Genomic DNA, 11,392 nt, shown 5'->3' with positions numbered 1-11,392 from the left:
GAGCAATGGATTAATAATGTTGCGGTGAAAACTCTTCAGTCAGCCACACTGAGCCGCTTGGACACCATATTTGATCAAGGAATTGACACTCTCACTTCTGCTGATTATAGGAAAATTATAATCACAGAGATTTGTTGAGAATTAGGAGAGAGAGACTCTAAATGTTGTGCCATTGTGCGCCCTGCCCGACATACATCAGCTACTGTATCCATTGCAACCAACTGTGATCTCGTGCTCACATTTTGATTAAGACGTGGGAACAACTTAAGGATCTCGCGCGCTCAAGTTAATAAGACGTGGCCACACCATATATGACGTTACCGCGACTTTAAAAAAAAATCTGCATTATGTCCCCATAGGGGCTCCGTACATTTGTACACTCTCAGAGTTACAGACACATAAGGGTCCATTTGGTTCCATTGTAAACTCAGAGTTACAGACACATAAGGGTCCATTTGGTCCCTAACTATCAATCATTTAGCTTGGGACCCCCCCTGGAACCCCCTTCAAGGACCCCTGGGGGTCACCGGACCCCACTTTGAGGACCACGGCACTAAACTAAAAGGGAATCCCCCAATGGCCGGGGGAAATATTAGGCTTTTTTGTCATCAGGCAGAGGCTCTGAGCCACTACTACCACAATACCTACTGTATCTAAACAACAATATCAGTTTTTTTCCCTTCATATAATTACATGAAAATGACTTCAAATGAGAAGCTATGTATTCTGGTAGCAGTGATGACATCACCAGTGACAGGACTTGGTGCAATATTGGCCTATAAATGAACATTGTAAACACAGGGGTCTTCAACGTTTTTTATCCAAGGACCCCTTAGCTGAGAGAAAGATGAAGCAGGGACCCCCACTACATATTGTATAAAATTGTGTTGCAGATTAAACCTTTTCATATATTTCATAGATAGTTTGATTCATGCTAATGTGTATTTTCAGACGGTTAACCTTTTATACTCAACTTGGCTCTGTACTTGGTCTGCTCTTTTTCCCTCTACACCAACTCTCCGAAAATAGCCGATCTACAAGCGTTCTAGCTCGCAGCGCGAGGCGTTTTGATCAGCTATTTTCGATTAATGTTCCCCATCACACAAAGATTTGGCGGACCCCCTGTAGTAACTCTGAGGACCCCCTAGGGGTCCCGGACCCCCTGTTGAAGACCCCGGGTCTAGCATTCAAAACCAGATAATGTGCAATACGCTGGAAGCAGTGGTGGCTAGTTAACTTGACATTGTCATATTGCATCTTCTAATGTAATTTACCTACGTTTCTTTAACATCAACTTTGAAGTCAATGAGACCGCCGCCTTGGTGCAAATCAAGTTTTAAAGCTGCTTGCCCCAAAGGGGTGGGGACTACGGCTCAAAGGGGTGGGGCCTACAGCTCAAAGGGGTGGACCTACGGCTCAAAGGGGTGGGGCCTATGGCTACACAGGACTCTTGGCACTGTGACATTCGGTAGGTGGTTTGAAGACACCACTTTTGGTGTAACAGTCACAGCTTTTAGAGTTGCATGCTAAAATAAACATTATTTTGAAGGTTACATGTATATTGATGATATAAAGAATCCTTGTATTTGTTTATAGGTTTTACATCACACAACTGCTCAACTGAATGTTGGGGCCAGGTCAGCTTTAGCTGTTCAAACACCCTTTTTTCCCCCAACATGCATTCATTATTATGTGTAAAATAGCAGATCGACAAGCTCACAAGCTTGTCGATCTGCTATTTCCAGCAAAAGCTTTCCCCACAATAACAGAAAACATAAAATACACTAGTATGGATCCCTGAGGGACTCCAGTCAACCATATAGGGTTTAAGTGGTTCATCTCTGAATTGTGAAACTGCTCTCAGGTTTCACTCACACTTAGTAGCAATCACTCACACTTAATAGCTGCAACACCCCATCAATCACTCACACTGAGTAACAGCTGCAACACCCCAGCAATCACACACTCCCTGCAACACCCCAGCAATCACACACACACACACACACACACACACACACACACACACACACACACACACACACACACACACACACACACACACACACACACACACACACACACACACACACACACACACACACAAACACACACACTCCCTGCAACAACCCAGCAATCACACACACTCCCTGCAACACCCCAGCAATCACACACACCTTGCAACCCCCCAGCAATCACTCACCCTCCCTGCAACACCCCAGCAATCACTCACACACTCCCTGCAACACCCAATCAAGCACGCCCTGCAACACCCCAGCAATCACTCTTACACCCCGCAACACCCCAGCAATCACTCACAAAATCCCTGCAACACCCCAGCAATCACACACTCTCCCTGGGTTGGTAAGTCGACCAGCATCACAGACAAACAAGACTTTCTCAAGGTTGGTGTTTAATATATTGAGTCTCGACTTCATGCTAAATTAAGGTCTCAATCTGGAGAAGTCTGGGTTTACAGATTTGTCATGTCTTTTGTGAAGAAAGGACATCAACATTCTGAATGTACAACTGTCTTGAGGTGCGATGCAAACAAATGCAATGAGAAAAATCTTCAGTCAAGCTGACTACTAGCTACTTCCAGCAAGTGACAGTAAGAGTGCACTAGCATTGACCCTGTGTGATTTGGTAGTGCAGCCATGATCACAGTGACGATTCACATGGAGAATGTGGTGTGACTCTGCATGCCACCCTGGGGACACAGGTGCTGTGACTCTGGCTTAAGGGACACAAACATGGTGGCTTGGCTCACACCAGTTCAGCACAATTTGATTTATTTCAGGACAATTCACTGATACAATTTCGCGTGACAGTGTGTGTGTGTGTGTGTGTGTGTGTGTGTGTGTGTGTGTGTGTGTGTGTGTGTGTGTGTGTGAGTGCGCGCGCGCGCGCGTGTGCGTGCGTGTGTGTGTGTGTGTCTGCGCGTGTGTGTGTCTGCATGTGTGTGTGTGTGTGTGTGTGTGTGTGTGTGTGTGTGTGTGTGTGTGTGTGTGTGTGTGTGTGTGTGTATGTGCATATGTGTGCAAACTCCAGGTCCAAAACTCGTTGCCGCGTGCGTGTGTGTGTGTGTGGGGAGATGCTACTCCAGTCCAAAGGTACTGGTCTCTTCCACGGCGGTGAGTAGTTTGTCATACAGCATGGTGTAGGACGGATAGGGAGGCAGGTCCAGACGATTAAAACACGTGTGAGCCCTAAAAAAACACACACACACACACACACACACACACACACACACACACACACACACACACACACACACACACACACACACACACACACACACAGGACATGAGTTATTCATTGTACATTTGGCCTTTCTGTCCCCTCAAAACAATTATAAGCTCTGAGGCCACATGTGACCTTGATACTCCGCCCACATTGGCCCAGCTGATTTTACTGTTTTCTCCTTTCCTGTCAATATGTTTTTTATTTACGTGTATGAACTTTCAATATCTGTAGTTTCTACAGATATTGAAACAGCTTATAACGACTTATTTATTTACTTATTTCGTTACACTAATTATAGAAAAATATACATTGTCCTACTGTTTCCCACATCAAAATTGGTGTATTGCATTGGAGCAGTGTATTAGTGTTTTTTTCTTTCTGGCCGAACAGTATTTTGACGTCACTGCACGCATATTATAGACAGGCAGATAGGCAAATTCAACCAATTTTTTTTTCTTTTCAGTTGACGCATTTAGAGCCACATTATTAGATCCCTATGCGTGTTTGCCGTGTGGCCACAGTTACGCCTATTGGGCTTTCATCATGCACGTCAGATTGTACTTATAGACAAATCCACAGACTGTAGGTAATCATAACTGCGGTGTCGCCGCTCCGCACCGCGACACCGCAGTTATGATTGCCTACAGGCAGTGCGTCTGTGGATTTGTCTATTCACACCCCTTTAGTCACTTTATTTACACGTTATTTACGACCAGCTTAGTGAATGAGGCCCATTGTCCTATTGTTCCCCATTGTTCCTACCACTTCAACACATTGTCCCATTGTTTCTACCACATCAAAACATTGTCCCACTTCGTTACTGTCCACCACTGGTAATCGCCCCCCTTTTGAAGGACAAGTCCGGACTAAAATAACATACGCTTTTTTTCCTACTTATATTGATCCCAAATGAATGGCCATTGGGTCTATTTGCAGAATTGCCCCTGTCGTCCAGTTTCCCCAGCAGCCCCCATAGCATAGAGTGGAGCCCATAAGCATATCTCTACTTAAGCTAGCCACAAGTGTTTATTTTGTTCATGAATCTATTATTAGTTATTACACGCATCCATGCCTTGGTTGTCCTGTCCCACACGAGCCGCTTTAGGCTGCTAAACAGACCAACAGCTGTTTTGCCCGTCCCGAAAAAGACACACTGGGATTGGCCAGTACAGTCACTTTGATTGGCAGTTGTGCCGAACGCTCACCCCAAAACATGTACTGCTCCATTCACTTCCTGTTTAGCGTCTCTGGGAAAACAGCTGTAACTTGAGTTGCTTTGTTTCCCCTGCATTTTTCGTGAGACATGCTATTTTGAGTAGCCCATAGCAAGTGAAGGAGGGGTCGCGGGTGCAGTTTTCTTTTTTCACGGAGGCACAGTGAAAGCCTCTGTGTTTTGCAACCATCAGGGGATTGATCATACTGGGTATAAATATTTTGTGACCACTTGAAAAGGTAAGAAATAAGAAAAATCGAGGCAGTGGATGAGTTATGATTTATTTATTTATTCTGGGAGTGAAAGTTAATGACAAAAAAATGCTTATGGCTTCACTCTATGCTGGGGGCTGTTGGGGAAACTGGATGACAGGGGAATATCTACAAATAGTCCCCATGGTCAGTCATTTGGGATCGATATAAGTAGGAAAAAAAGCCTATATTTTATTTTAGTCCAGACATGTCCTTAAACCCTGATCCTCTGACCTGGGTAGTGCGGTGGTCTTGCCCCACTTCTCTATGCAGAAGCGCCGCAGTCCATTGGACCCTCGCAGAGCGCTGAAGCCCTCGTAGGGGACGCTGGACGTCCCCGTCACAAACTGGAGGAGCCTCAGCCGCTGCTCGTTGTTGAAGCGCTCCACCGCCCCCCAGAACCACCGGATCACTATGTGACCATCATGATAACCTGTAGAAAAGGGATCATTATTTTTTGCCATAGACATACACATGATATTACCAGAAACACATAAAGAGCTATAGCCTTAAAGGTTTCATGACATTCACATATGTTGTCACATTAAAAGTCTTTATCATAGTCCTTCAAACGTGTATTAAAGTGTAAAGTGTAAAGTGACGACTAAAATGTTTGATACTTAAAAAAAAAGAAAAGAAAAGAAATTAAATGAAAAAAGATCATTACTGCATCAAAAGTAATCAACAAACTATAGTATACTATAAAAACTTGTCAAACATTGGCCAAATTGTCAAAAAATATCAGTAGGATACAACTGCAGTGACAACACAGAAATGTCTGTGGGGAGGACGGGGTGCTCCTTCCATTCCGACATCTCGCCACTCCGACTAGTGGCTTCCACGTGCGGTTAGGGTTAGGTATAGGGTTCGTTAACGTCGGAAAGGCAACATGTCGGAAAGGCGAAATGCACCCGGGGAGGACCACTGCCCGACCACTTCGGTCTGCCGCCTCGGGGCAACTGGTTGCCTCATCACTCAGTGGTCCTTCTGGCTGATCTACACGGTCACAGCTTTTCTCTGTTCTGGCCCCACAGTGGTGGAATGAACTCCCCACTGATGTCAGGACAGCAGAGTCACTGCCCATCCACAGGCTGAAAACCCACCTCTTCAGGAAACACTACCCTTCCTCTTCGCCTTGCCTACTTGTTGTTAACTAGTTGTACAAGCTCTTGTTTATTGTTTTATTGGATCTTGTTTATTCAATACACTTATTTGTTTTAGCTCTTGCTCATTTGATTTTCCTATTTGTCTCATCTGTTTAAGAAAGTAGGTAGCTGATATATTGCACTTTTACCTCAGCGCTAGGTATACTGTACTCTTAGCTGCTTGTTTTAGAAGAGAATGCACTTAAGACTTCTGGTGTTTAGTAGTTTGTTCCCTACCTATGTTGAATGCACTTATTGTAAGTCGCTTTGGATAAAAGCGTCTGCTAAAATGACTGTAATGTAATGAGGAATTAATTGGCATAATGACTAAATTGGGGAGAAAAAAAGGGTATGTTTCTAGGGCTTCAACTGGTTCTACCGAGTGAAGACCCGCTGCGAATGCAGCCAATAGCAGTCGTTTCCCATTTCATTTCGGGACCGGAAGTTCAAAGATGAATGGGTTTCAATTGGCCGAAAAAGTGGCTTCAAAACGGTCTGTAGAAACCAATTGCTCCCTTTGTCTATATATTTTACAGCCTATGAGACAGACAGAAAGACAGACAGACAGGCACCAAGGCAGACAGACAGACAGACAGACAGACAGACAGACAGACAGACAGACAGACAGACAGACAGACAGACAGGCAGGCAGGCAGGCAGGCAGGCAGGCAGACAGACAGACAGACAGACAGGTATACCTCCTCTATACTCTGTGTTGTTCCTCCAGTCGGTCAAGTCGATCTCGGCGGTGCCGGCGATGACCAGCTCCAACTCCCTGGCGTCGAACACTGACACCATCCTGCTGTCAATTACCTGGACAACACACACATGAACACACACAAAGACGTTTTTTTCTTCTTTCTTTAAACAGGCATAACTCCAGTTCCCAGCATGCTAAACTTCCAAACTTAGTAGGTGCTCTTAGGCGGCCAATGGGGACTGGCTGGAATTGCTTAAGCCCTGCCCCCTCTGTGTTCCTATTGGCTGGGCTTTAAACAGCCATAACTCCAGTTCCTAGAATGCTAAACATCCCAAACTCGCACGCACGCAAAAGAAAAAAATGCTTGAAAGGATGTACACATGGTCACATGCATGCACAAACAAATGCACGCACGAATGCACGCACACACGCACACACACACACACACACACACACACACACACACACACACACACACACACACACACACACACACACACACACACACACACACACACACACACACGCACGTACACACACGTACACACACACATTGTACCTCATAGAAGCCCCTGACCAGTGCCTCTGTCTGCTGGACCACACCCCTCTCCACTCTCCATTTGACCATCCGGTCAATGTACTCCTTCTTGTTCTTCTCTGTTACGTTGATGTTGGCCCCGCCCCCCTTCAGCTCTCTCTCTGTCACCTGGAAGACAAAACATCTGTCACCTGGAAGACAAAACATCTGTCACCTGGAAGACAAAACATCTGTCACCTGGAAGACAAAACATCTGTCACCTGGAAGACAAAACATCTGTCACCACGAGACAAAACATATGTCACCTACAAGACAAAACATCTGTCACCTACGAGACAAAATGTCTGTCACCTACGAGACAAAACATCTGTCACCTACGAGACAAAATGTCTGTCACCTACGAGACAAAACATCTGTCACCTACAAGACAAAACATCTGTTACCTACAAGACAAAACATCTGCCACCTACGAGACAAAATGTCTGTCACCTACGAGACAAATCATCTGTCACCTACAGGACAAAACATCTGTCACCTACAAGACAAACATCTGTCACCTACAAGACAAAACATCTGTCACCTACAGGACAAAACATCTGTCACCTACAGGACAAAACATCTGTCACCTACAAGACAAACATCTGTCAAGTTTGAGAATCCCTGTTTTAAACAAGAAGGGAGATATTCCCCACGGTCCTATCGCAAAAAAGCGACGGGACATATCATTTTTACCAACGCTGACCAGCGCGACCAAAGTGAAGCGATTGAAGCCACTAGAAAAAAAGATATATCTTCAGGTTTGAATACAAGAGTTCAAGAGTTACAGACCCAGTAAGGGTCCATTTGGTTCCATGTGTACACTCTCAGAGTTACAGACCCAGTAAGGGTCCATTTGGTTCCATTTGTACACTCTCAGAGTTACAAACCTGTAAGGGTCCATTTGGCGCCATTTGAACACTCTCAGAGTTACAGATCCCATAATGGTCCATTTGTACCCTCTCAGAGTTACAGATCCCGTAAGGGTCCATTTGGCTCCATGTGTACACTCTCAGAGTTACAGACCTGTAAGGGTCCATTTGGCTCCATGTGTACACTCTCAGAGTTACAGACCTGTAAGGGTCCATTTGGCTCCATTTCTACACTCTCAGAGTTACAGACCTGTAAGGGTCCATTTGGCTCCATGTGTACACTCCCAGAGTTACAGACCCCGGAAGGGTCCATTTGGTGTTGTACCTGATTGAGACCCCAGTGCACTGACCTGTCCAAACACCTCCTCGTTGACGGTGAAGGTCAGCTCAAGGACGTCTGTGATGTCGTTGTCCTTCATCCACTGCAGTGACTGATGGAACTCCTCATCGAGGTACTCCAGGTCACTGAGGTCTGTTGCTCTGCAGAAAGTAAGTAGAACGTACTCATAATGCAGAATGTCCCGTTTCCTAGTTTTCAAATGTACTAATCTTTTGAAAATAGCAGATATGACGCATTGTGAAGCTTGTAGATTGGCTATTTTCAAATATATAGGGCTGAAGTGGTTAATGTATGTTTTGTAATAATACTCAAAATCTACAAAGTAACTAGTAACTAAAGTTTTAAAATAATTGTAGTGGAGTAAAAGTACAATATTTGCCTCTGAGATGTAGTGGAGCAGAAGTAAAAGTACTGAAAATTGGAAATACTCCAGTAAAGTAGAAATTACCTCAGAATTGTACTTAAAGGTAGGGTAAGTGATATTTTTTGGTTAAAACAAAAAGTACTTTGTTAAAAGGTTAAAACACTATATTCTGATAGTAATCATTTGCTATAGAGTGTTTTTTCAGTAACAGATGTCTCCCTGTCTCTCCAGCTCTTTAATAAACAGAAAATACATTTTCTGGTAGGTGTCAAAATCTCAGCCAATCAGGAGAAAGTACCCATTTTTAAGCTTAATTTGTATAGTGTTCCAGTTCCAATTTTGTCTGCTCATTTCTTAGTGTCATCACTTCCAATTTCACTTGTTTAATCTGTATCCTGATTAAGTCCTCTGTCCTGATTGGATAAAATTGTAAATGAAACTGAAACTGAAACGAAAATGAATTTTCTGTTCTATAAAGAGCTGGAGACTCCTGTTACGGAACAAACACTCTATAGCAATGAGTACTATCAGAATATAGAGCTATTTAACACTTATTTTAACCAAAGCAAATCACTTACCCTACCTTTAACCCTTGCATTGCGTTAGACACCTACTGACACTTTTGGTGTTAACGGGTCAAATTTGACCCGTGATTTAACACTAGCATGACTGAGGTTTCATTTATACCTACACAGCCTGAAATACGATCATTTTGATCCCCAAATAAGGCTATCCTATTGGCTACTGTCTCACCTCTGTGCTCCAGACTAGCTCACAGCTTCTCCCCCAAACCGTGGGGGGTTCCATTGTCTTCTAAATAGCCATTAACATCTCAATTGCACTCTGCTCAGTCAGTGAACCCACATAATGTTGTTGTTGTAGGCAGGCACAACGCACAAACATTATAAAATAGTATTATAAAATGTAATGGTAACTGCAGATTCTGTATGTAAAATCTTTATAAAAAAAGCGTATAAAACAGCGCAATCTGTAGCGTCACATTAAACTCTTCAGTGAAACATGGAGCCTATTAACGCTGAAGCCACTGTCTTATTACGTGACTATCTCCATTGTCCAAAACACATGGATATCTCTTGACAAACCAATATTATTATTATTCATTCATAATAATAATATTCACACTATTTAAAGCTCTCATTCTATCAGCTGTCCACGTCGCTCACAAACGTGTCTCCTCTCCTCCTCCCTTCAGCGCAACAAGTGAACACATTGCTATGTTCCACAAATGTGCTCATTCTTGCTCTACTCCTGCGCTAAATATCTGATCTACAAACATAAAACAGTCGCTGCTTCACGAACCATCTGCTTGTAGATCAGAATCAGATCTGTTGGCCCAGCATTTTAAAACTTCGCGATCTGTAGCGCACACTCTGTACACTGCAGTGAAATGGGTTGCCAAATCTTACGAGGGAAATAAGCATTCAGGTCTATGAAAATGTTACTGCATGCGTTGTGCCCCGAGAAAACACTGAGGCATGAAACCATTGGATTGTAAATGGGGTTTATAGCCGACGCTAATTTGCAACCCCAGTCCCTGGTTAGACCTTTCTATATGAATATTTACCTAATAAAAATAATTTACAAAAGAACATGCATGAAGCTCTAATCTAAACAAGTATGAAAAGATATTTATATCTGCAAAGTAACTAAAGTTTTCAAATAATTGTAGTGGAGTAAAAGTAGAAGATTTGCCTCTGAGCTGTAGTGGAGTAGAAAATGATTACCATTATAATGTAATAAGGGTAATAATAATAATAATAATAATAGTAATAAGGGTAATAATAATAATAATAATAATAGAAAGACGTGGAAAAACAAGCCCAAAGTCGCTTATAATAAGCAGACATGGCAACATAGACTCGTTGCGAAGCAGCTGTATGCTCGTCTACGGGCCGCTCTGTGGGGGGTCTGGAGGTGTCAACTACTTGAGTTGAGGGGAGAAAGGGTGAGAGCGGTCAATGTAGCCAAAATATAACGGCTGGGATGGTATATATGGTATATATTTCATATTTATAATAAGTTTCAGAAAAAAAAAAAAAACGGAGATGATTTGAAACAAATATTTAGGAAAAGTCATGAAAGGGGAACTCTCCCAGAGCTTCATGAGAGAAGTTAATCCACTTTAAATTCTCAAAATCGGTCAGAATGATGGCTTAGTCATGCAAGTGTTAACTCAGCCCAATACTCAACAAATATTAGCTGACTTGTTATGCATTCATATCCATGTAAAAACGTTTTAAAATATTTTTTTGGGTTAGGGTTTCATCTTTCAATATATCTCGCGTGCGCGTGTGTGTACTTACAGTCTGAGCAATGCCTTATAGAAAGGCCTGGTGAAGAATGCATCCAGCAGGTACTGATGGATCAGCGCCAATCCCAGAATACGACCACTGAAACGAAACCTAAAGCAAGCAAGCACGCACGCACGCACGCACGCACGCACGCACGCACGCACGCACGCACACACACACACACACACACACACACACACACACACACACACACACACACACACACACACACACACACACACACACACACACACACACACACAGTACAAAACTTCAGTTGTAATTTATTGAATACTTAACCCATTAAGACCGGGAACGCATCTGTATACTTTTTTAGATTGCTTTGGCTATTCAAAAATAGCAGATCTACAAGCTCAT

The 11,392-nt window shown here is 43.3% G+C and overlaps 1 protein-coding gene across 3 annotated transcripts in view; it reads right to left on the bottom strand.

Moving 5' to 3' along the window:
* Positions 1-2,356: 2,356 nt before the first annotated feature.
* Positions 2,357-11,392, bottom strand: part of hecw1b (HECT, C2 and WW domain containing E3 ubiquitin protein ligase 1b) — a 65,778-nt gene continuing 56,742 nt past the window's right edge. For all 3 annotated transcript variants that reach the window (XM_084056403.1, XM_084056405.1, XM_084056404.1), the window contains exons 31-36: positions 11,027-11,125; positions 8,349-8,478; positions 7,112-7,258; positions 6,551-6,665; positions 4,942-5,140; positions 2,357-3,206 (exon numbers count right to left, since the gene is read on the bottom strand). In XM_084056403.1, coding sequence (XP_083912529.1) covers positions 3,095-3,206; positions 4,942-5,140; positions 6,551-6,665; positions 7,112-7,258; positions 8,349-8,478; positions 11,027-11,125 — 802 coding nt within the window. In that variant the 3' untranslated portion in view covers positions 2,357-3,094. The remainder of the gene's footprint in view (positions 3,207-4,941; positions 5,141-6,550; positions 6,666-7,111; positions 7,259-8,348; positions 8,479-11,026; positions 11,126-11,392) is intronic.

This window comes from Gymnoscopelus microlampas, assembly GCF_963454915.1.
Source record: "Gymnoscopelus microlampas genome assembly, chromosome: 5".
NCBI lineage: Eukaryota > Metazoa > Chordata > Actinopteri > Myctophiformes > Myctophidae > Gymnoscopelus > Gymnoscopelus microlampas.
This window is presented reverse-complemented; position numbering and strand designations above follow the sequence as displayed.